General features: G+C 38.7%; 1 protein-coding gene across 4 annotated transcripts in view; it reads right to left on the reverse strand.

The window, feature by feature from the left end:
* TBCEL (tubulin folding cofactor E like) overlaps nucleotides 1-26179 on the reverse strand; it is a 66138-nt gene extending 39959 nt beyond the window's left edge. The window contains exons 1-5 of one of the 4 annotated variants that reach the window (XM_027563458.1): nucleotides 24414-25796; nucleotides 15901-15994; nucleotides 15273-15521; nucleotides 5292-5441; nucleotides 3486-3625 (exon numbers count right to left, since the gene is read on the reverse strand). In XM_027563458.1, coding sequence (XP_027419259.1) covers nucleotides 3486-3625; nucleotides 5292-5424 — 273 coding nt within the window. In that variant the 5' untranslated portion in view covers nucleotides 5425-5441; nucleotides 15273-15521; nucleotides 15901-15994; nucleotides 24414-25796. Of the gene's footprint in view, nucleotides 1-3485; nucleotides 3626-5291; nucleotides 5442-15272; nucleotides 15522-15900; nucleotides 15995-24413; nucleotides 25797-25991 lie in introns of those variants that run through there. The other 3 variants (XM_027563461.1, XM_027563459.1, XM_027563460.1) reach the window with 3 other exon arrangements.
* Between the last annotated feature and the right edge of the window lie 1234 nt (nucleotides 26180-27413).

Consider the following 27413-nt stretch of genomic DNA (forward strand, 5'->3'; position numbering starts at 1 on the left):
ATGAACTCAGACCACCTCTTCGGTCTCCACAGCTCTATGACTTAACAGGGGACCCTCTACTTTTGAAAAGGAAGAAACTAAGGTTTTAAGAAAAATGGGAAAGGATTGTGAGATAACAATCTGTAATTTATACCTAAGCTATTCTCTACTTCACCCGAGTGGGGGCTTCCTCCCTCCTCTAAACTGCTTAGTTCAATTTCCTTTATAAAATGGTTTTGATAAGGAGAGGAGGATAAAAGAGATACTTTGGGAAAGGTCAGACAAAAATCTACTTAGCCAAATATTCAAATCAAAAGCTAAAAAATGCATCTCTTTTTTTTATACATACAGATGCCCAGTTTTAGAAGGGCTGGAGACAAATCTTTGCCTCTCCCCCAAGTATTACACTTCTCACTCCTATTTATATTAGCCTCTGAATAGATAGCAGCCAGTTGTTTAAAGTATAAAAGAAGCTACTTATAACATTAAGGACCATTCAAAAACACTGAAAGGACAAACTAGATTATTCTGTTCCATACTGCTATATCAAATACTGGCTGAAATAAACTTAGTTAATGGCCAGGGACAGATGATCTTTCTGGTAATCAAATACATGTGTTGCAATGGGTTGGAATGTAATATCTTAAAACTGTGACCTATGAGGCCTTCTGTAGCTTGGCAGAGAGTTTAATCAATTCTAAAAAAGGTCAATATTCTTCCACTGTCAGTATTTCTCCCCTATCTCTGTGTTCTGATATATATTCTAGAAGACTGGGATGAGCTACAGTTAAGGGGAAGGACAAAATATAAAGGAAAGATGAAAACAAAAATAAATTGGAAAATGGAAACCTGAAGGGTAGCAGCAAACATTCATTTGAAAACTGCCTGAAATCAGACTATAGAGCACTTACAGGAATATACAAACTGAGCACCAATACAGTGCAAATAAACGTGTGGCTGTGAGTGTCGTCTCAGCTGTGAGCTCAGTCCTGTCAACTCTTTGAGGCTCCATGGACTGTAGCCCACCAGGCTCCTCTCTCCGTGGAATTTTCCAGGCAAGAATACTGGAGTGGGGTGCGCTTTCCTACTCCAGGGATCTTCCCAACTCAGGGATCGAACCCACGTCTCCTGCATCGGCAGGTGGATTCTTTATCACCAGCACCGCCTGGAAAGCCCAAACATGTGACCCTCTGGCTCTATTAGTCAATGTGGGTTGGAAAAATGTTCAGTGTAGATCTTTGTCTAAGCAGAGAAAAGGCTGAATTACCTAGTATAAATTTTGTGTTCTGATCCGTGTTGACACAAATCATCTTTCTGAGGTAGCAGTTATATCTCTAGTAAACTGTTCCCACTAGTTAGCAAAAGCTTATGTATGTGGTCAAAGCACAAAGTACAACACCTCTGTGAAATTTTTACTGCCAAAGGAATAAATTTAGGGGAATCAGCTTGTGAACATAGGAGCTAAAATGATTCAGGGTAAGAGTTGGTCTGACTTGTCATCCACGCAGGTCAAAAGTCTCACCAGAGATTCAGCAGGAGGACTGCTGTGGGAATCCTGGAGAAGGAGGATTAACAAGGTAGTTCTTTTTGCATCTGTACAATGTGGACAGAGCATGCATGTCAATTAAGCATCTCAAAGGACCCAGAAGGCACACACTGTAACTTGTTGAACAGTGACTGTAAGAGTTGTTTGTATAAGTGAACCAATCAATAAATACATGGATAAGTAGAGACTGTTTCTTGGAAACAGCCAGGTAAATCTGTATATATTAACACATGATTTAGAAATCAAGTGGCGTACATCTCAACGAATTTTGGCAAACATCTTAATGAAAGTAGGAAATATAATGGGGAGCACAGATAACAGATTAAATAAGACTATGAAATGGATGAATATAAGAAAAGCTAAAGAAAAGTAAGTTATAGATAGATTTTTCTTTAACAAGAAAGCGGTCTTAGAATTTGTATCACATTTAATATCTACCAGGTGTCTTGATAATTAATTTTATCAGTAGCCTTGTCTTACAGATGATAAAGGAATAAGTGAATTTCTTAAGATTACAGGAAAAGTTAGAGCAACTGGGCCTGATCAAACCTCAAGATACATTTATTCTTTAATGAACTCAGCAAACATATGAATGCCTAGAATGCTGCTGTTTGCTGTTTAGTCACTAAGTCACGTGCTATACTTTGTGACCCCATGAACTGTAGCCTGCCAGGCTCGTCTTGTCCGTGGGATTTACCAGGCAAGAATACTGGAGTGTGTTGCTATTTTCTTTTCCAGCCTAGACTGCTACTGCTGATGATAAAAAAGAAAGCCCTGAAAAAGCTCATGGTCCAGCAGAAAACTGCCAAGTAAGCCAGTGACTGCACTACACTGTGATGAATTCTGTCACAGCAGCGTGATATAGGTGTGTGGATGATCTAATTCTGCCTGAGTGAGAGTCAGGGCAAGTTTCAGAGAGGAACAACAACTTGGGCCAAATCTTGAAAGATACACAGAAAGCAGCTGGGTAGACAGAGGAGAAAGAGAACAGTAGATTCAGAATGAATAAAAGCAGGGAAGTTTTCCTTGTCAGGATTTATCATGAACTGCAGAAAAGCACATGGCTAAAGATGGAGAAAAGACTCTGGAAATAGCAAGGGGTCACATGATGGAGGGTCACACTTAGAGAGTTCAAACCATTGTTTGTAGGCAGTGAAAATCAGTGAAGGGACTTGAAGCTTCAAAACCACGTTTCATTATTTAAAGGAGTCTGGTACCACTGCAGAAGGTAGCTTAGAGGAAGCAGAGTAAAACCTGAGGCAGAAAACCCATTAAGATACTTTTCCAGTAGTCCAAACAAGAAATAAGAACCTAAATTAAGGTAAAAAATCAAGCAGGAAGAACTATTTTTCTCTTAAAGATACCTTATATCAGGTCATGTTATAATCAGGTAGTAATGTTATATATAATAACAAGAGAGAATGTCATAATACTATTATTTGTGCAACTCAGAGTTACTCTGAGGTCAAAGGCATCAGTTACGTCAAATCACCAATAGGACTCAATAAAACAAGGAAAAGTTCTAAAATATTTAGAATAAATTTCAGTATCAAGAAAAAATATTTTTATAACCTTAGTTTTGAGCTCCAGCAATTTTTAATGTCAATTTATGGTAATAAATAGTGAAGTAGTAGCAAAGAACGAACACAGGATATGTAAACTATTGAAACAATAGGTAATTTAATGCACTGTTAGCAGTCTAAACCTCTGTGGTCTTATTAACCTCTTGATGCCTAGAATAAAGTTTCTCAGTGTTTTTCACATTAATGAAAAACAAGCAATAACAAAGTTAACTGGAAAATCACTATAGAAACAGTTGAAGCAATCAGTTATTTCTCTTGAGACATACAGAGAAGAATCCCAAGTGAGAAGCAGAATTCAGCAGCATACATAGCAACACAGAATAATATAGTGAGTCATTGCTGCCCTTCACCAAAACTCAGCAATATAAAAGCTTTACCTCATGCCAGTCTTCAAGTTTATTGTCAGAAAGATCTAGTTCTGACACGTGAGCACAGAAGGCAGCAATTTCTTTTTCATCTCCTGCACAGGTTATTCCACAGCTGTTCAACACCAATACACTTGGGAGGTTGAGGCGATCTGAATCACAAGGGAAATGAAACATGTTCTACGTCAGCCTAATTCTTGTCTACATACACTGAACCGTCAGGAATCAAAATCAAATTATGTGAAATTACACAAGGCCCTGAGAATACAGGATGTGATGGAATCCAAGGGTATTGAATTTCAAGGGGGAGATAGCCAAATATGACCCAGGAGGAGATTAGAAGTACTAGACTGAGGAGTCCTGGAGGCTTTACCTCCTGGCAGGACTGTTTAGCTCAACTACCAACAACAGAACCATCACCCACACTGTCACCTTATCATCTGATGTTAGATCCCTGTGATTCACGGCAGGGCTGCCACTGTCTTCTCATGGCCTCAATTCTTTCTCTTTAAAATTTAGTTCAAAAGTATCATTCTGGTTAGCTCTTTTCTCAGACAGTCTGATTTGTATTTTCACCTCTTGTTGCCTTTGAAAATTATCTCAGACCATTAGGTAGTGTATCGGCTAAATCAATTCTGTTCTTCAAGTTCATATCAACTCAAGGAATCTTCCTCACTTACATGAATCCATTTAAAAATCTACATCTTTCTCCCATACTTGTCCATCAGTCAACCCCCTTTCATATCCACATAGAATTTGTCCCTTAGAAAAATGAGACTTTCAAAAATATATAATTATGAGGGAATATATTTCAGAGTCTTAAACCATTCAATGAATTCAGTCAAACTACTGCTTGTTCAAAAATAAGCCAATAAAATCACTCTTCCTATCTCTAATAAAAAGGACCAATATGATAATTCAGCCACTTTTTTCCTATTTGATATAAAACAAAGACTAACAAAAGTATATTTTATAAATGGAGGCCTCAAATAATATGATTTTTCAACTTAGTGCTTTTCACAAAATCAATTTTCTCAGGCTGGAAGTAGATCCTAAAAAAATGATCAAGTAAGAAATCCACTTCTTTCTGCTGTTCCAGTTTATATGGAGTGGTAAGATAGTGGTATTGAGAAATAACAAACATTTAGTAACCTTCGGACATAGGAACTTTAAAACACTGTTTAATATTAACCTCCCATAATGACAAAGTACTATTTCCAAGAACAATTAATTACAACATTAAGTTAAAATGCAAAACGAAAACACACATTATATGTTTCCAGTTGTAGATGACTGCTCACATAAGCCCCCTCCTAGAATGTCTTTATCCCCTCTCTAACCAAATTTTACTTTCTTGAAGGATTAGTTCAAATCTCACAATTTTGAACTCTTTCCTGTTCGTATTAACTCACTCCCTAAATTTCTTTCCCAATCAGTGTGCCATTCATTTGATTCAATATAAACTACCTTGTGTTATTATACATTTTTATAAATGTGAGTATCTTGTAATCCAATAGGCTATGAGGTCATTGAGGGCACAGGCCAGGCTTGTACTATCTTCTACCTTCCAAGTTCTTTGAAATACTCTCATTCAAATATTGCTCTTGCCCTGTGAGTGCAACTAAAATGCCTTTTGGCCAATCTGGAGGAAGATAAATCCTTTCAGGTTTTCCAAGAAACTAAAATCATAGAAAGGGAGAAAGGCTATTCAATTCATAATTCAAAATAAAGGGAATCATTTGCAAATAAGACAATAGTCTGGTTTAATGTCCTAAGTAAGTTCCAGTAAATAAATGTTTTATGTCCCATCTTTCTTACCTTTCATAGGAGAGCCCTGAGGTGTGGCTGGGACATGGACTCCCATCCCAGGACCACGGCGATAAGGAAAGTTTTCAGGACTGTATTTTTCACATAATACTTGCATAAAACTCCTCCCGCTAGGTTGATCCATCTTCCTTTCCTAAAATTCTATAAGAAACCAGAAATCATCAAAATTTGTCTATTTATTCACACAGGAAATATTTACTGATAATCAATTATTTACAAGGTACTAAGCAAGGCATTGCCAACACAGAAGAGATGGTCACTGACCCCAGGAACTTATACTGTGGTGAGATCTCATGATTTAGGGAAGCTACATAGGCAGACAAATGGCAGCAATATAGTTCAGCATATGGTAACTGCAATACAGATGAAAAGAGCTACAAGATTTAGAAGAGAAGGCCATCAGCCAAGTGTAACAGGAAGACTCTGGCTGGTGCACGGGTTCACGCGATAGGAGGAAAGGGGGCCAATAGGAAGGTGCAGATTAAACATCAGACTGAAGAATGGGACGAATACTTTGACCCTGAATTGACGTTTGTTACTTAAAGTCCTCTCTTCTTCCACAGCTACTTCTACTGAGGAATGAGTATATAGGTTCTAGTTGATGGGATAAAAATAAAGAATTCTATGGAGGCTTCTGGGAATAATCCTTAAAAGATAGCCAGTGTGCCCTTTGTCCTCCTTCCCCGTCTCCTCAGTTCTATTGCCTAGAAACAGATCCTTGCTGTTGTGACCAAGAGACACATCCTAAGGAAGGTGAAACAAACAGCTGAAAGGGACTTAAGTCCCTGAGGATGTCATGGAACTGAGGTGCCATAATGCTGCTCAGTGCATATCTCTGGAAATTTCAGTAAAAGAGGAATAACCTTGTTTTATTTGAGCCACTGTCCTCAATTTTTCAGTCACTTAAAAATGAGCCTAATCCTAACTAAGTCAGAGTATCATTAGCACTAATGTATTAGTATTAGTATTGTCAAGGTCAAGTCTAACCTCAGCTAAGGGTACAAACATACTGTAATCCCAGCATACTCCCAGTACTCATGCATAGGTTAAAAAAGGTAACATCAAACAGCGTGGGCCTGCTTACCATTATCTTGAGGAACTGGCTTTTGATCTGTATTAAACATAAATCAAAATATAGGCCACCAATTGTCCTCTGTAGTTCTATTAGAAACTAAACTTTTTACTAAAATAATCAGAAAAAAAAGGAAGAAGGATAAAGAGTACTCAAAGAAGAGTACTCTTCTTTGAATACTTAAACAGAGCAGAGAGAATGCACAATGGTATAGAAGAGTAACCAGAAGAAATCTAACAAGAGAGCATCAGGATCACCTAAAGAGGAATCTCAGACAGAGGAGACCCTGTGTGGGAGAAGAGTTAGATGCTGCAAAGTACAGGGGTGACACAACGAGAGCCCAGTGACGCAGTGGTAGTACAAGCAGATTCAACATCTATTTAGAAAGCAAGCTTTTCAGGAGTTTTAGGGGCCAAGGGGAAGACGGAGTCAAGGCTGGCTCCCAGGTTTCTAGTCCAGGTGACTAGGTCACTGGTGATAACCCTAAGTAAAAAGAGAATGCAGAAAGATCTAGTTTCAAGCAGGAAAATGATGAATTCTATTTTACACATGTTCAATCTGAGGCATCTGATTCAGGGAAACAGACTGAAGTTGGGTGAGAAAGGTGAGCTTGAGGTGAGGCTTTGGACCTCATCAGGAAATATCATGAATAAGGACAGTCAGGTGACAGAACTCTCCAGGACACTGATATTTAAGATCCAGGTAGAGGAAGCAACATCATGAAGGAAAACAAAAAGGGAAAGAGAGTGGAGTATATAGCTAACACTTTGAGAAGTTCTGATGAGAAGGTGAGGAAGAAAATGAGCTGATAAGGAAGGCAGGAATAGGACAGAGTAGGGATTAGGGGAGCAAGTGCCCAAGATTTTTCCTCTTAAAGTAGGAGAGACCTGACACAGTTTAGATTATGGAGATGCAGCAAGTAGAGCTGGAGAGTATGAAAACGACTACTGGTACCTGGTCCTAGGAAAAACTAGCAGGAATGAGCCTTCTAGAAGGCTGTTTGGTACTGGTCAGGTAACACTACAAACTGTTTACCATTGGCAGTGATATATTTACTTCACTATGCTGCCCTGGGTTTGCTTTTGCTTTCAGTCTAATTATACTCATGTTAGGTATTTTCCTCATGTGACTGTCCTGGCTCCACCATGGCATTATAAAGGTGAGCAATGCTATGCAATTCTGCTTCTTCAGCATTGATTCACAGCATCTGGCACAGTACTCTACACACAGTCATGGTTCAATAAGTGTCGCTGAGTACTATTAATAAAATAACTAGCTTTCGGTATGCCAAGTAGAAAGAGCAGAGGATTCAGGATCAGGAGTAGATATAAGTCCCACCCAGTTCTACCACTTAATACTTTTGTGCCATTGAGCAAGACATTGTGTTTCTCTGGGGCTTAAATGTCCTTTCTGTAAAAGACAATATTAATGTCTATACTTCTTGGAGTTCAGGGTTACCATAGAGCTCTGAAATGTACAAATGTGTTATTTAGATTATAGGGCTCTTGTAAATCTCTAAAATTCAGAACTGTTACTAACTATAAAAGGAATTTGTAATGTGGTAAAAGGCACATAAACATAGAAAACTTCGACTCTGGCAATTGCTAGCTGGGTAAAACATAAACTAGTTATCTAACCTCTTTCCACTTCAAATTTTCCCACTATGGATGAGCTACAAATTTCCTCTTGTATTTGCAGTAGGAATGTAAAAATGACATGAATATAAAAGTGGTCTTTAAACCTGGCCCACTTTCTAGATCGCTACCAGGACCACGTCTTCTGTACTTTATGACATCAACTCACAAACACCTAGAGCACAGAGGAGACACTCATTGACCACACGTCCAAAAGTTTTATCTGTGTGATCTATCAAAGTTTAGACAGTGGAAATGCATTTCATAACAAGTATACTACAAGTCAACCTGAAAATATAGGGCTGCCCTCTGTCACGGTTGTCATTTGGGAGCTTAAGAACAGGGTCTGTTTTAGTACAAGAGAGCTTGTTCTTTCTGTGCACACGGAGTGGTAAGTACATGCTGCTGTCCTCTGTCCCAGCACTGTGCCAAAACCGAACTCTGCATTTTCATCAATGACTCCAGAAACCTCCAGGTAGAAAGGTTCTTTCTCAACGTAAACTCATCACTGACAACAGACAGCACAGAGCAGGTGCTATGCCACTAGTGACAGGCCCCACGGTTCTGATCAAAGGCCGCCTCAAGCAGAACGCCAAGAGAACTTTCAGAAACGTTTAACAAAAAGTCAAAGAGGTTGCACTGCTATCTTCCATACATACAACTGGCAGTTCAAAAGAATGAAAACTGTGTGGGAGGGTGCTCAACTGTCAGTGTCAAAATAACAAGTCACCAAGATTAAACAGCATCTTTTAACTGGAAGCTTCACATTCACTTAATCCTAAACCTCTTCATTCAAGGACAATAATCTTAATCACAATTTAAATATAGACAAGCTGAGTGTGGAATTAAAGAGACCTTGGCTAAAACTGGAGTCTGGACAGGGCTATAGGCTGAGCTTTCATCCCTGCCTTGTGACATTAATTACTTCAAACAGGAAGAGACGCAAGCCTTCATCTATGACAGGAAGATGTTGCCTACTTTACTAGTCAGCAGGAAGAAAAAAATGCTCCACCCAGTGACAACCCAGCCAGAGACTGAAAACAGCCCAACCAACCGCCATACTTCGGACTCCCAGCTTCCTCAATGGACTCTTTGGTTATGTAACGCCACCCTCTTCAGCTCCCCTCATTTTCCCTATAAAAGCAAGTTCCCCTTCCTTGGATCTGCCTATGGTCTGCCATAGTTTGCACATCTCACATTGTAAATCCTCTGGCTATTCCCGAATAAACTGGCTTTTGGTGGTTAAGTAACTGACTGTTATAATACTAAAACTGATATGAGGATGGTAACGTTAGAAACATATACAAGTTAAAGTAAATGCTGGTAAGCAAGTAATCGTGGGAACTTAAAAGTTATTCCTCATGGCCCCATGCTTTAAGTTTTTCTAAGTAGTCTGCTTTTTTATTTTTTCTCTAAAGACTAAAAAGCAATATTAGGCAACTTCATTGGTTATTTTCCAGGATACTCTACTGGAACAGCTTTCCATGAATGCAGATACTGTACGCATTAATACACAGATTTTGAATTAGAACACTAAGACTGCAAAATGGATCAGTAACATAAATCTACTCGAAACCTGCTGGGGCACTTGGAGGAAGAACAGTAGGTGGGAAAGGAAAACTGAAAACCAAATAGACTGAAAAATGAGGAAATATAGGATGGAAAAAGACCTTTAATTGGAGCCTTTTAAAAGGTTTTTTGGGAGGTGGAACAATAATCTATTACTATGGAAAGAACTGGTCTCAAGTTACATCTGATTACCTTCCACAGTTGCAGAGTTCTAAAAAACTTATAAAAGTGTTCTGAATTGGTGCTTCAAGCCAGGGAACCAGGAATCTGGGGGTGATGTTGCTTGGTTCTCTTACCGAGTCATGGAGTGTGCCTGTGAATATCTTAACCCCTTTGTGCCTCAAATTCTGACTATGCTATATGCTCTTTTTATAAGCACCTGGTGAAAGTGCAAGGATAAGGAGCTCAGGAGACTTTTGCCAAATAGATTAATATCAGAACAGGACAACCATTTACCTAAGTAACCTCAATTGCTATCAATTTGACTCAACATCAGGTCACAATTAGTATGAGACTCAACACAATTGGAAACAGAGAACAGGCCGTATCTGACCACTAAGAGAGGAAGATACACAAGATATGGCCTTATGCTGGTATGCAAGACCAATATTTATTTCACCAAAAAATTTTATGGCAGACTACTACATTTTATATAAACACTATTAATACCAGCCTCATTCACAACTTCCAAAACTATCCCAGAGTCCCAAAACATTTAAAATCTTATTAAAAAATAGGTTTATCTGTCTATATATGTATAAACTATCTCCAGAAGGTAGAATATCCAGAAGGATAAAACAAAAGTAGTAAAATTCATGTGGTTGACTCCAAAGAGAGGAAATGAGGAACAAAGTGAGGAGAGTGGTTTTTTACTGTGTACCTGTCTGAACCACCTGAACTCACCAGATGCATATATCACCCTTTCTTTTCCCATATATTATCTTTTCAAAATACGAAACATTTTTAAGTGATAATATCCGGGACTGACCTGATCTGTCAAAGTGTTTTTTAAGTCATTATTGTCAACTGTCTGTGGAAAAAAAATGCCAAACTCGACTATGTGGAATATAAATTTTAAAAGAAATAATAAGTTTTAAAGGAACTGGGAATTGAGGAAGAAAAGAAATAAAATGGTGGCTAAATGGAAATATTTTTGTAAAGGGGCACTGATAAAGAAAAAGAAAGGGCTTCCCTGGTGGCTCAGAGGTAAAGAATCTGCCTGCAATGCAGGAGAAGCAGGTCCAATCCTTGGGTCAAGTAGATCTCCTGAAGAAAATGGCAACCCATTCCAATATTCTTGCCTGTGAAAACCCATAGATAGAGGGGCCTAGAGGGCCACAGTCCATGCGGTTGCAAGAGTTGGACACAGACTGAGTGACTAAACAACAAAAAAGAAAGCAGAACAAAACACATCTGCGCCTCAGAAATAAACTACAATCAAAATGAGAGGCTGGGTTGAGATGAAGTGGGAAAATGACTATGATGTGTACAGAGTGGTGGGAAGAACACCCTCAGGTCTCCAGTGTCATTTCTTTTGCTAACCAAGTTAAATGTGTTAATAAGTTACCCAATATTTCATCCAAATTACCCAAATGGTATCCAAACCACTGACTTAGGAACCACAAGAGATCCAGGAGGCAGCGGTTACAAAGCCACGGCCTAAGGATGCTTTGGAGCTTCAGGCCTCCCAGTTGCCTCTTGCTGTGGAGACTAACTAAAGACTGGGGCTTCCTACAAGATGCAAATTACTGGAATAATAAATAGTGGCAAACTGACTTACAGCTCTCAATAACAAGTCGCAATAATTCAAAATATGCATTAGTGCAGGATGACGCTAAACATTCAGGAAGAGTTTTCACAGCATAGAAATAATAAAGAAGAGGGAAGCACTCCCAAGTAGCTTAAGTTTATTTTCAGCCATTTGACACAGACCCATGCAGATACAATTTATAACTAACCAATCTTATCTATCCATCAGAGAAGGGCAGGAGAAAAACACACTTTAGAGCTACCTGCTAATATATTGCTACCAAATATGTGAAAATAAAATTTAGGTTAAACATTTTGGCCAAAGGCTCCACAATTTCACCTTTGGAACGGTTCTGTTGGTCAGATGACATTTCATTCCAGGCATTTTTCTCTTCTCAGGTACCTACTTCCCTTACAAGACAATCTGAGAAGAAGAATTTTTCACCACTTGTTTAATAAAAATGGAGACAACAAATATATCCAGTTTTCACTCTCTCTTTTGCATGTTACCAAGTGGTCCCAATTAGGCTTATTTACTCGTTCATTTATTTATGAAATGTGTGCCCTCACAAAGTTTACAGTCTCATGTAGTTCCATTCAACAAACATGACCCAGACACTGCATCTGTGCCAAGCAAAAAGAAAGGAGAAAATAAAATACAAACTCTGCCCCTACGGCATCACAACCTAGAGGGAAATTCAGGAAGATAATACATACCTCAAACAGGGCACCCAGAAATAGTGAATTAAAGACAAGAAGTGATGAACTTTTGTAAGTATAATCAAGAAGTAGGAGGTGAGTCCTCAGCCATTTGGAAAGATGACAAAGATTAGGCTAATGGGATGAAGAGCATTCCCGGCACAGGAAACAACTGAAGATAAACTTCACAAGACACATTAAGTGGTTTTGCTACAACATAAAATTTGCATAGGGAGCAGACCAAAAAGTGGACGGCAGTCAGCTCATGCCTGACCTTGCTCAGTTTGACTTCATCCTATAGAGATAAAAGAGAAGTTTTGACAGATTGCTGTGAATATTGCAAGGATGGGGTTACCAATCTTTATTTACACTATCAAGAGGTCAAAAATGATAATTTTTAAAACCCTAAAAGGACTGGGTAAGTAGGAGTTTGTTCACCTTAGAGGAAGCATGTTCAGTACAGACAAGGGGATAAAAACCATAGTTTAGAGAGTTAAGGAAATAAATAAGTGAAGACAGTTAAGTATAGACCATGCCTTTGAGATGCTTAGATGAAAACAGAAGAGATGGGACAGGTGATGAAGAAAAGTGAAGTGTTCAGAGATAGAGAGCTGTTATATTTTGAAAGAGGAATTTATAGGATGAGTTTTGGGGTGTGGGCGGTAATGGCATGGAGGAGGTCAAAAAAACTAACAAAACAAAGCCAAGGAGGAAAATCTGAGTAGTGTCAAAGAATCTCTTAGTACTACTAGCTTTCTTAATTTTTGGAAGTTTTTTTCAAAGCCCGTTTAGCTTTTACTTTGGGATTCCTAACCTCATCCCCAGAAAGCTTCCTGTTTTTAAAGATCCCCATTATTTCCGAACTCTGCCAGATTCTTGGACATTTTAGGTAGCTGGGACTTTAGCTTGTTGTTTTGTTTCCTACGTCTTTGTGATCCTTGGCAAGAGTGTACCCTAATAAAACATAATTACTCTGGGAAAGCATATCTGTATTTTACATATTTTTACCTCCAGGAAAGCTTAAAAGAAAGAACAATAAAGGAATGGATAAAGAAGATGTGATACATATATACAATGGAATACTATTCAGCCATAACAAAGAACAGAATAATGCCATCTGCAGCAACATGGGTGCAATTAGAGATTATCATAGTAAGTGAAGTTGGTCAGAAAGAGAAAGACAAATACCATACGATATCACTTACATGTGAAATCTAAAATACGGCACAAATGAACCTATTTACAAAACAGAAACAGATTCATAGACATAGAGACTGACTTGTGGTTGCCAAGTGGAGGTGGGATTGACTAGGAGTTTGGGGTTAGTAGATGCAAACCATTACATTTAGAATGGATAAACAACAAGGTTCTACTGTATAGCACAGGGAACTATCTCTAATCTCCTGGGATAAACCATAATGGAAAAGGATATTATAAAAGAATATACAGCAGAAATTAGCACAATGTTATGAATCAACTATACTTCAATTAAAAATTATATTAAAAAATAAAGAGAAAAGGGTCTACTGATAAGCTTTTTTCTAAAAAAAAGTGCTTTAAAAATACTAGTGATATACACTCTGAATTTTTAAAAATTACCAACTGAAAATAAGCCAAAAAACTGTTATGTCATGTAGATGGAGTTTCACTTTTCACTAGCTAAGCATGTAAATAACTGTTATCAAATAGCTTTTCTTATCTGAAGCATATTTACAGCCACAGCCACACCAGGAGGAAGCTTTGGTTGACAGATTTATAAAGTAGACTAAAAGCCTGAGGATACACCTTACGGTGTGTATTTTTTTCAGACCATTTTTTCCATGCTATGTAGAGACATGCTTTTCACACAAAGATCAAATTACTTTCAGATATATAGCTCTGTAACCTGCCTTTTCACTAAACAGCTCATGAAAAACTTTCTATATCCAAAAATAAATACCTATATAATCATTTTGAGGTCTGTGGAACATTCCATTAACAAGCTTTTGCTGCTGAACTCATGAATGACAGTGATCTCTCCCATAGAAACACATTAAAGATACCGTCCAAGTCAACATACTTAGGCTAGACAGTCTCATTCTGTACGGCGCTTCTGCTTCCCCTTATCATAAAGTACATATACAGGCAACTCTACCTCAGTTACCTCCTTGAACATTTTGTAATATACTAAGCAGATGCCTTCTTGGGATGAAAAGCAAGGAAAATAAACTAATTCTAATAACCTTTCAGAGCTCTTCTCAAGAATTATGGCTTACCAATTCACCAACTGACTCTGAGCATGCCAAGTGCAAAACTTGAGTGCAGCTGATAAGTCCATTATCATAACACACCAGGATCTCACACCCTACTATGAACCACCCTATTTCTCAAAGTCTCCTTCTCAGCTGTATACTAAGCTACACCTAATAATGTGGCACATCAACTTTTCTTGGTAGAAATCTTCTTTCTTAGAAGATTTTTTCAAAAAATGCAACACTGCCAAATGAAATGTGAATTCAGACTCCTGGTCAGCCTCTGAATTGGACTATTAGTAGGGTACTGCTATCCTTTTCACGTATCACAGCACAGTTCATTCTCCTTAAAAGCACCACAATATCTAACCCAAATTCTTTATGTAATGATGTTAGTGGCACCAGAGATATCTAAAACTGTGACTCTATGTTATCAGTGAGTATGGCCTCAGAGCTGTCTGTATTTTTTTACTAAAGAACCATACTGCACACAAAGCACATTTGATATTGGACAAAAGACAAAGTTTTCTCATCTACAGCTGCATATTAGTAACCAGGATTGACTCTCATGCTGGTAGTCTGTTCTGTGCAACACTCGAAATTTCTGATCCAAATGAACTAGCCCAAGAACTTTATAATTTTAATGAGAAAGTACTTGAGAGGAAAAAGATTAAGAAAATACTGCTACTTAGATGTAAGCATCTCTTTGTATGAAACTATTTCTAAGAACTTCTTTCTTGATTCCCATAGCTTCTGTGAGAAATGTTGGCTTACACCAATTATCTACATCCCTACTAAATTAGGCATTTTAGAATACAGAAAAGCACTTTTCATCAACTTTCAGCAATCACAAGAACAACAAAAAGTTTAACGTTCACCTCACCCCTTATTTCAATCAATTCCAAGAATTCCACCCTTATCCCCCACTTTTCAACTCCTTTACAAACAAATCTCCAACAACCCCTATCTTTCCACATGGACCAGAAAAAAAATCTTAAGGCTTTTATGTTGCACTTACTCAAAATTCACGAGTAGAAACATTTACTCTTGAATCGATGCTCCCCGAAAGCTGAGTGTCCCCACACTGAGATTAACAATCATTTTAAAGCCCAGTAATTTTCCACAGGCACCTTCTCAAACAGACAGACTGACATTTCTATTTACACAGGACATGAAACTGAGGTGACCTGCTCAGGTTTCTGTGGCCCAACCAGGATGCTAAGTCATACTTTCTGTATTCCTAATCTGTTGAGCCATGCTGTCTTCACTACAAAAAAAAAAAAAAGAAAAGAAAAAAAATGCATGTCAATAGTATACGGCATCATGCATAAATCATAGAAATCCAACTTATTAAAATATATGAAAACCATCACACCCAAAATACCTCTTGTAACTACATTAAAGTAACTGAACCACAAAACTAAGCAGCTGTACTGACTGGTCTAGTCACCAAAGGGGGGAAAATATTCTTAACTTCTCCTTCCTCCCAAAAAGCACTAAATATTAGTTTGCTGAATGTACCGGTTTTCATTAGAAGAAAATTATACATGCATACTATCTTTCAGCTGTGAATACACAAGCTTAAGGTCACTATTCAGCTGTTTACAGAACAGATTACCCCATCATCTCTACTTGTGTGTACCTACCTATTAAGTTTAACGTAGGAATGGACTACTAGCTCATCACTCTGCAGCCTTCTAGAGTTTACAAAGCATTCTTGTAAACAGCCACACAGAGAAGCTGCAAAAGTTTACAGGTTATTAAAAAAAATTCACTAGCCCTTGCCATATTTTGTGCTATAGTAGTATATATTGCCTGGTGGTAATAAGGGCAACCAAACTGCCTGGATGTAAATCATGACTGACTCTACCACTCTGTATGTGAGCAAGTTACTTTGGTTTCTATTAATAAGTCTCCTCATTCATAAAAGGGGTAAAAGATAGCCCCTAACTCCTAGTTCACAGGGTTGCTGAATGAATGGAGGTAATATGAGTAAAACATGTTTAGCACATCACCTTGCACAGGAAGAGCACTTAAATACCAGCTATTACTCCTCCTGCTACTCCGATTATTACTCTCATTACCATTCATGGAAACAGTAATGTAGGGCTGGTGGACTTATTTACAATTATTGTTAAATAGTTTTGATCTAATATTTTTTGGTCCTAGGTCAATGCTAATTAATGCCAATTAATGAATGTCTGACATTTATAATGTCATTCCTCCTTAACTAGAAGGTATTCCCTTCTCCACCTGTCTTAAGTTTTACTCATTCTTCAAAGCCCGGCTCAGAATACTTGGAGATGAAGACTCTTCAGATACCTCCCGACATAATGCTTCTTTTGAGCGGAGCTCAGCCTATCCATTACCTAAAATATTCAGTGGGTAATTAATCATGTATTTGCATGGATTCTTTTCACTTTTCTCCCATTGTTAACTAATGCATAGTGTTGTGATTTTCATGTGTTTGTTTTAAATCCTTAGTATAGTTCTTGAGGCTAAGAACCATATCACAATGCTTCCTTCTATCATGGGCTGAAACTTTGTGCATAATCCACACTCAATAAATATGATAATAGATGAGTTTCTTAATCACTTCTGATTTTTCATATCAAATGTACTTTTAAAAATATCAAAGGCAGGGATATAACAAACAGATTAGTTATGAAAATGCTTCTTAGCTACCACTGAAATACTAATTATGTCTACCTCTCCATGGGGATTCCAAAAATAAGACAACACATGATAGAGCAATGAATCAGTAGCAGAATAAAAAATTCTTGCTTCCAAGCACAAGTTGAATTCTTCCACAAAAACTATAACCACAGTAGATTTAATACCGAATATATGATTTTGGTATCCATACTATACTGTACATCTCATACATAAGATTTAATAATTTATGCCAATCTTTAGATCAACAGGCACAGTACAGTAACTAAAAATTAATATATGTGCATTGCTGGTGAGAATGTAAAATGGTGTACTTGCTACAGAAAACAGTTTGGCAGTTTCTCAAAAAATTAAACATGGAATTACATACGATCCAGCAATCCCATTTCTGGGTATATATCAAAAGAATTGAAAGCAGGGACTTGAACAGCTATTTGTACACCAATATTCATAGCAGCATTATTCACAATAGCCAAGGATGGAAATTACCTAAACATCCATGGGCATATAAATGGATAAGGAAAACGTAGAATGTATACACAATGGAGAATTATTCAGCTTTGAAAAGGAAGGCAATTCTGACACATGCTTCAATATGAATGAACCTTGAAGACATAACCCTAAGTGAAATAAACTACACACAGAACTACTACTATATAATCCCACTTATACAAAGTGCCTAGAGTAGTCACATTCACAGAGATAGGAAGTGTAATAGAATGATGGTTGCCAGGGGCTGGGGAGAGTGGGGACATGAAAAAGCTCTGGAGAGGGATGGTGGGGATGGTTGTACAACAATGTGAATGTACATACTGCCACTGATACATACACTTAAAAATGGTTAAAATGGTACGTTATATATATTTTACCACAATAAAATTTCAAAAAATCAAGGAATAAATAAAATATACTTAAAAACAAAGATGAATATAGGTCAAATCTAAAGTGTCTGGTTCTTACTCTCTCAGCATACTTACCAAATTGTGCCAACAATTCACTTAAGGATCTTCAATAGTGAGTGAGGGATAAATTAGCCAAGTCTCAATAAACGCATTTGTAACAGATATGATTTATAATGTACATAATCGTATCTTTTATTTTGGACTCCTTTACTGATGTTCACATGGGAAAATGTCACTAATGGATGAGGGATTAATAGAGATAACATTTAAATTACAATCTCCAAAGGGACTTGCCTTTATAAAATGTATGCCTTAAGTTACTAATAGTACCTATGAGAAAATATCCTCATGCAAGACATAATAATATGGTTTAATAATCTGGACTTGTTTCCAACATTTTAAAGCTCACAATTCTTTCCTAAAATTCTCTATTCATTTACCTATGAACTAAATAACAACGTAATAATAATAAAAATATTCTCAAAAATGAACTATCTTCACTGAGATAATGCTGTGCTTAGTTGCTCAGTCGTGTCTGACTCTTTGTGACCCCATGGACTGTAGCCTGCCAGGTTCCTCTCTTCATGGGGATTCTCCAGGCAAGAATATCGGAGTAGGTTGCCATGCCCTCCTCCTGGGGATCTTCCCAACCCAGGAATTGAACCCAGGTCTCCCGCATTGCATTCTTTATCGTCTGAGCCACCAGGGAAGCCCACTGAACTAATGGCATCCGTCAACTACAACTTATATATGAGAGAATCATTGCATTATATCATTCTTTTAAAATGAAATATTATAAATATATGTGTAAGCATAAGAGGAAAGGGAAAGTGCTAAAGTTGCTGAAAAACTGTCTCCCCAGATTTCATAATACAGTAGAGCCTCATTATTAGCAAATTCTTTATTTGCAAGTTCACCAACTCAAATTAATTTGTAACTCCAAAATCAATACTTGCAGCATTTTCATGGTCATTTGCAGACACTCTCAGAGAAAGAAAAAAATGAGTCACCTGACAGTATGTTTCCAGCTGAGAGAGGAAAAAAGGCCTCACTCTGCCTTCTTGTTTCAGCTCTCATACTGTAAACAAGCGTCCTTTTCAGGATCTATGTAGTGCCAGGTTTTTTATATTTTTGTGCTTTTCTGTTGATCTTACTATAGGAAAAGGCCCCTCAGCACATTGCTGTGTGCCTAAACATAAGATTTTGATGTACCTTATGGAAAAAACAGGTGTTAGATAAGATTTATTCAGGCATGAACTACAGAGATAATCACTATGAATCCAAAGTTAATGAATCAACAATATATACTGAATACAGTGTCTTTAAACAGAAACACATATTAAACAAGGTTAAAAAAATAAATAAATAAACAAGGTTAGGTATTAATCACTTGATGAAAATGTGAGCAAAGACTGGCAGGACCCTAACCCTATATTTCCCCTGGGAACAATGGTTACAAATTTACTAATTTGGTATTATGGCAACTTTACGTAAGTACCATGAATAACAAGAATCAACTGTACTTTGCAAAGAAAACTCAGAAGGGAAGAAAAATGGATCAATGGACTTGAATGGATAGTCCAGAAACAGGTCTATGTAAACCTGGCTGCAGGCAGCATAGAGATTAGCAGGAAAAAAGCTGAACTACACAAGAACTGCCCAAGGACAAGAAAATACAGATCTGGGAAGAGTGAAAGGGGAATTCCTCATCTCACAACACAGAAAGGTTCAATCCAGCTACAATGTTGAATGCAAACTTTATCCCAATGAGAAAAAAATAAGTATTTTTTAAAAATAGGAAAACAGCTCTAAGATCTTGATTTAGGGAACTATTTCATAAGCAAAACGCAAAAAGAACCCATAAAGGAAAAGTAAAATGAAAAACTTTTGATCATCAAAAGATATTACACACAGAAAAAGATAAGCTAGAAACTGGAAAAAGATACTTGCAACACATGTAATTAACATAGAGAACTAAAACCAGTAAGAAAAAGGCAAATGATGCAATAGAAAAACGGACAAAAGACATGAACAAGTATTTAACAGAAGATAAAATTCAAAAGACTAATAAATATATGTAAAAGATGTTCAATAATATTCAAAGACCAAAATTTAAATCTCAATGAACTATCATTTTACAAAAACTAGCAAAACTTAAAAACTCTGATAATACCAAGTGTTGGAGAAAATGTGGAAGAACAGGAACTCTTCCACTGCTAGTAGGAATACAAATGCCTTGGAAAGCCGTTCATCATCATCTAGTGAAGCTGAATATGCACACCTCCTGTGACACAGCAATTCTCAGTGTAACTTTACAGGAACTTGTAATGTGTACCAGGAGAAAAGCACAAGTGTCCACAACAACAGTATTGTTTGAAATTACAAAAACGCTGGTGAAAAAAATCCCCTTATATCCAATAGGCAGCTGGATAAATTCCGTTACATTCATAATATGTTTACACAGCAATGGAATTAATAATTGGTCATTCGTTATGACTGCTTCCTTATCAATACAAATGACTTTTAAAAACACTGTTAAATGGATAAAATAACCGGTCACAGGAATATATACAGTATAATTCCACTTAAAATTCAAAAACATAGAAAATTAATCATTGCATTGTTCAGGGTTACATGCATAGGTGTAACTGTAAAGAAAAGTTACATGAATAATAAACAAAAAATTCAGAATTGTGGTATCCTTGGACAGTGGGGGTGAATAACCAAGGAGAGGCACATAGGAAACAAAATCAATTCTTAATTTCCTCAAATCTGCTCCTCCTCTACTAGTTCCCACCTACAGAGTCACATTTTTCTCTTCCTCTCACACCCCCTGTAATTAATCAACCTCTGTGTGTTAGTCACTCAGTCATGTCTGACTCTGTCCATGGGATCCTCCAGGCAAGAATACTGGAGTGGGCTGTCATCTCCTCTTCCAGGGGATCTTACCTCCCTAGGGATCGAACCCGGGTCTTCTGCATTGTGGGCAGATTCTTTACCTTCTGAGCCACTAACACCCCAATTCTGCCTAATTCTTTCAATTTCCTCTACTTTACTCTGGGTTAAGCCTTCATTAATCTCTTGCTAGGACTGTGGCAAGAGGTTCCTCTTAAGTCTATCATGACTGTATAATTCATTCTCCAAGATCATCTAAGTGATCTTTTCAAAATGTAAGTCCTGTCCTTTAAACTCTCCAAAGGCTTCTCTTCACAATCAGAATAAAATTCAGTCTTTACCACAGCCTTCAGGGCTTCATTTTACCTGTTCTATGATTACCTCCTCCCACCCTTTTCCTAGCCCACTAGGTTTCAGCTGGCTTGGCTTTCTACTTCTCAAACCTGCCAAGTTGATTCCCCCTCTTAAGGCTTTTACAGGAATGCCATTTTCCTGGCTCTTGGCTTAGCTGGCTTCATCTCAGCATTTAAATCTCAAATAAATTTAAGCACAAATGCTACCTTCTCAACCAAGTTGCCTCTGACCACCTCATTAAGTATGGCAACACTGCCACCAGCAAGCACTTATCACTTCACTGTTTCATTCTTTACAGCACTTATCACTATCTGTTAATTTAGTGATAAATTCCACCAGAACCCAAGTCCCACAAAAGCAGGGATCTGTCAGTTCAGTTCAGTGTACTACAAAGCAGTGTCAGGCAAGTGGCAACAAATATTTGTTGGATGAATAAAACAGTGAACTTTACTTTCAATAAACATGAATTAGCACTTTCTGACAGTGATATGAAAATCAAGAACACCAATGAGAAGTATTACAGATGGAAAGGAATTTTGAAAACTATGTGTCTGTGAAAGCGTTAGTCCCTCAGTCATGTCTGATTCTTTGCGATCTCATGGACTATGTAGCCAACCAAACTCCCCTGTCCATAGAATTCTCTAGGCAAGAATACCAGAGTGGGTTGCCATTCCCTTTTCCAGGGGATCTTCCTGACCCAGGGGTGTGTTTGTGTGTGTGTATATATACACACACACACACACAGAATTTTGCATTCTCCTTCAGGGAGATGGGGTAGGGGGGAGCGGAATCTAACATGCTAATTTGGCATCAATCATTCTAAAGAAGGAAAAAATACATTTTTATGACTTTATATGCCATACAGATCCTTCAACTGTCAGTCTACAATAGAAAATGAATCTTAAGCTTGAATTCTTAAAAACATGAGTAATTTGTGTATTCACAATGACTGACATAAAGTCTATTCTCGTTTCCTTACTTTGATGACCCCTGTTATGATCAACATGACAACACTTCATAGTATCTATTGAGTTCACTACGTGCTTGGTACTATGTTGTTTTATACATGTTATTACTCAGTTCTCACGACCTTTATCAGAGGTACTGTTACTAACCCTGTTTTACACATCAGAAAACTAAAGCAAAGAGAGTCTAGTCAGATGGCTAACGAGTCAAAGACTCAAATCTAGGCTGCCCGAGTTCAAAGCCCTAAAATTAAACCCATCTGCTGAACTGATACTGCTCAATTCACTTACATTATCTGCTAAAAAACTGTGTGTGTATCTACTGCAATTTTATGCATCATGCTAGGTCAGCAATTCTTAAACATTACTGTACATTAGAATCACCTGGGCAGATTCCTAGATTCTGATTCAGTAAGTCTAGGGTGGAATTTCCAGAGATCTGCAATTTTAACTGTCTTGGTCCATGAACTATACTCAACTCTGTGCAGGGTGTTCTACAGGTTTGAGGATATATGAGCCTCCTGTCTCAATCAGTTTACAATCTAAAAGGGATAGAAATCAGACACACAATTGGTAACTATACAGTGATACAGGAGAAGTAGTATCAACAAAACAGCAAGACTTCAAGGAAGAGGGATCAGCTGTAACGAAATGAAGATGAGCAGGATTTCATGAAGAAAGTCCTGCAGACTTTCAGGAATAATGCTACATGCAAAGGAAGGCTCGAAAAGCAGACAGCTTGGCAGGAACAGGGGCTCTGCATTTAGGGCTGGAAAAGTAATGTCAGTAAAAATGCTCTCAATGTCAACCTAAACACTATGGGTTTTATTCAGTGCTGGCTCTGGGAAATTGCTAATGGTTTTTGAGGAGGGAAATGATAAATCACAGCAATATTCTTTGGAAGAGTACTCTGATGAAGTTATGCAAGATCAAGTATATTGAGAACAACAATGGGAATAGTTAGGCTGGCAGCGTTCCAATCTCAAAAAACTAACAGCTAGAACATGGTACTGGAAAAGATGAAAAAAAAAGGAAGAATGGTACCTCTTGACAATGAACTGCATGTGGGGCAGAGGCAACAATCACAGCTATTAACAAATGATTTCTTCACCCCTTAAGTCCAAGTTGTAGTCTGACCAGTTTCATGTTACTTTTTACAACTTTTTCTTAAACAACCAACTAAGCTCCAAACTATACAGTTCACTTATTCAAAACACAGCCCATGACTAAGAAGTCAGCAAACAGGCCTGCAAAATACATGTCACATAGTTCATACACTAAAAAAAAAAAAAAGTACATGTATATATATTATACTTAATATATAATATATATAAATGAAAGAACATTATTAAGAGCAATATAATCTCATTTTACTCAAAGTTCTAACAAAGGTAAGCATCTAATTTCCAAACCCACAGCAGTTCAGAAGGAAAAATTAGAAGGGTAAAAGAGCAAAAATTAGAAGGGTATAGACAGGTGGAAGAAGCTGAAGAATAGAAAGGAAAACTATAAAAAAAAAAAAGCACACAGAATCACTCAGGGTAAATTCACCACAACTGTTTATTGACAGATACACATGATTCCCAGAAAAATGGAATTAATGAGAATCTTCCTTAATGTCCCAAACATCTACCACACAAAGAAAACTTTTAAACATTTTAAAACAAATTTTTACCTGAGTTAAACGTAATTTTTAAAGGATGACTGATACATGCAGGCAGAACAACCAAGAGATAGTCAAAAAATAAAGGTAAGAAAGATGTATTTTATAATACAGTAAGTTTGAAGATAATAAGAATGCTTTCATAAAGCATCTACTCAAGAATGTGGCCCTAGTGGTAAACTTTACTTCAGGCAATATTTTCCTGATGGCTGTGCTTTTGAATTCCAGGTTTCAAATAATATGAGGGCATCTTCAACAAAAATAAAAATGATTGAACTGGTCTTAAATACAACCTATAAATATGTACCTACTGAAATCAGGCAGCATCATTTGACACTCAATGTCCTGTAACAAAAGGCCATGTGACACTTTTAAAAGGACATTAAACATCACAACACATGAAGGCTTCTCACTTTGGTCACCAATACTCGTTAACATTTATTATAATACTACTCACACAAGGACCTTATCTGTTTCAAAAACAGATGAAAATGTCATTTTCATGGGGAGAATTAAGATGTTAATTAACTGAAAGATATCTTAAGTTTATGATTAAGTTACTAAAGCCAGGAATCTACACCTTAAATCATGCAGAAAAAGCATATCATGCATTAATTATTGGAGTAGGAAGAGTATGGGTTTCAGCTTGAGATTTTTTATACTGCAGAAAGGCAAATTAATGTATAACATTGTAACGTTAAAATTACCTTAAAGATGTTGTAAGGATGAATCAACTGTATGGAACTAGGCCTCTCATATTTCTCAGATCCAGCAAAGAACAGAGAAAATTAAAAGCACATACTTATTTCAAAATTTCATCAACTGATCAGGCAAATTAAGACATCAAAGATCATGGTACAATTTACTACACCTTCTAAATATGTAAACAAAAGTAGTCAATTACACCAGGGGGGTTCCACTCTCCCTCCCTATCTCTTTATTATCATCCTTGTTCTCTAGAAACATACAGGAAGACACTAATTGAAGCCAAAAAAATGTGCCCTGGAGACAGTTTGTCAAACTGCAAGTTATGACCCGTGTATCAATTTAGTGCGTTTAGTTAGCATTTCTTAAAGAAAAAGAATGAAATATAATAGCAATCATCAGTATGCATCATTAGTAGTAAGAATGAGTACTGCTTTGTGAAACTTGTTGTTCCTATGTGGGTATGTACTAGATGATAATGAAAAACGTTATTCTTACTATAATTTTTTTAAAGTTTGAAAGCTCCTAACCTAAATGTCTCTGGACTCAAAGACATTCATCAGCCCTCAGCACCTACACAACCTCTTAGCTCAAGCTGGGCTCGTGGAAACCAATTTAAGAGCTCCAGGCAGCCAAAAAAGAATGAGGACACGCCTTAACTAAGCCCGAATTAGGACCTGAAAGAACTAACCTCCCCTAACACCAGCCCTAGGCGGTGCCTACAAGCTTCTGGTAACTTAGCAACCTTCAAGGAGCTCCTCCTCCCTCAACTGACTAGAAACAGTTCTACTCTTCCAACCAACTTTACAGAACTACAACTTCTAGAATCACTGTGCCCCAAGACAGTATCACCTCTCCTCCTCGCTTCACCAATTCCCAGTATGTCTTCCTAGAAGAGGACCTCGAACTCAGCAGAGAATGAAGCTCCTCACAGATCCTGACCCTTCTTCTCCTCTCCCAGATCTCCGGACAGGGTACCCTCCTCCCAGGTCCCATCTTACCCCAACCGCCTCATTGTCAGTTAGTTGTCCTGGGGGCAAAACGATTCTCTCAAAAGCCCTCTTTAAACTGCCGCTTGCTTGCTCCTACGGGCCCCCGGAAGGAGCAGGCCTGGTGTCCCAGGAGCTCCTAACCCAACCGAACCTCCCCGGGGACACGTACTCTTTTTTTTTTTTTTTAATTCAGTAGTTATTAAGAGGCAAGTTTCCTATTTCCCCAGCAGCCCCAGACATCTCCAATATCCATCTCCTACCAGCCAGGGGGGCATCTCCTCGTCCCCCAGGCCCCGGGGCACAGCGGGAAGCCCTGATTCTCCCAGGAAGTCGGACAGGCTCCCCCAGACGGCCTCCTCCAACTCATGCCCCTCTCCCAGCCCAGGCCCTCCCCGCGCCGCCGCAGCGCAGGCCCGGCCCCATCCTCCCTCCGGCCCCGGCAGGTGTCCCATCCTCCCCTTCGCCCAGGCAGGCCTCGTCCCGCTCCGACTTCTTCCAACTATTTCCTCGCACAGCACCCCGGCTCCAGAGAGAAGCCCCTCGGGCCTCGACAACCCGGCAGAGCCGGCAGGCCCGGGCTCCACTCACCCCTCAGCCCGGGAGGCGGGGGAGCTGCTGCGGCGGCTCCTCGGCCTGCGCCTCTCCTCCCCCCTCCCGGCCGCCGCCGTGGCCGCCGCTCAGCCTCGGGCCTGCTCACGGCCGGCCCCGGACCAGCTCCGCTTCACCTCGTCCCCAACTCCGGCCTCCGGAGCCCTGTGTCCTGCATTGACCCGGAAGCAGCTTTCCCGGCCCAACAACAACACGTGACCCCGCCGCACGTGTCACGTCCGCTGCGTGAATGGGAGGGGGCGCCGGAGGAACCGGTCCTCCAGGACCTAGCTGAGGTTGCCGTGGCGACGGGGATGTCGCGGGCGGCCGGGTAGTCACTAGAAACACACTTCATCATCTGCTTTTTCTCTTACTCGTCATGGGGGGACACCCTGGGTGCAAAGGAGGAGTACAAATTGTCGCATCAGAGTGGAATAGGGGCAAGTCAGCCGAGCCCGGGACTCTGAGAGGCTGCTGTCTTACAGAAAGGAGCAGCAAGCCGAAAGTTTCCAGAATCACCTAGAATTTTGTCCTGATTCGGTCACTAGTTTACCGGTGACCCTGATCAGTTCCCCTCCTTTCTATGTCTTCAGTGTCCTTACTCGCGAGCTCTAGGCTGTAATCGAATACTGTCCCAAGATGCTTTTGTGTAAGGATGTGGTAGCACTCTGACCTTTATTTCGTGTCCTTGTCTCAAGGTCTGCGGCATCCTGAGATTTCGGTGCTCCAACACCAATGTAGTGATTGCATCTTTCACTTATTGAGCCCCTTCTAGATACCAGGCACTGTATATAAGCTACTTCCGATTTTTTATGACCTTCCCAAAGTAGGTATTTTACAGAATTGAAAACTGAAATTCACAAAGGTTAAGTGATCTACCCAAGACAATTAGTCAAAGTGACCAGACTGAGATTGGAATTCAGGTCAGTCTGGCACCAAAGTTAAGTGCCCGCACTTCACATTATCCTATACTACTGCTCCAGCTCTATACACATTATATCTCACTGTTGGGCTGTGATGGTTTATGTACTTCTTCGACCATTTCTTTTGCAAGAATAGGGATGGTGCTGGCTGAAAGCGCCGTCCCTAAAAGACTGAATTCTCTTCAGTCTTTTAGCTGAAGAGCTAGGAGTTGACAAGATCTTCATGCATGAGGTGTGTGTGTTTTCATGTAGTGTGTGCTAGGCAGCAGGTAAGGGGTCGTGATGTGCATACAGAGGTAGTTATTGGTTCATAGAGTGGGGAAGACAAAATTCTTTGCAAGGGACTTGGTGGTAATCCTGGGGACTTACTTCTCTTATTTTGTTTTGTTTTGACTTATCCCATAGGTAAGCCTTAGGGGAATTAAGAGAGGGGCCAGAGAAGAGTTGATTAAAGAAAATGTTCTGAAGATCAAGGAGAGGGTGAGCCAAGAAACTGTTT

Source organism: Bos indicus x Bos taurus, chromosome 15 (assembly GCF_003369695.1).
Source record: "Bos indicus x Bos taurus breed Angus x Brahman F1 hybrid chromosome 15, Bos_hybrid_MaternalHap_v2.0, whole genome shotgun sequence".
Classification (NCBI taxonomy): Eukaryota; Metazoa; Chordata; class Mammalia; order Artiodactyla; family Bovidae; genus Bos; species Bos indicus x Bos taurus.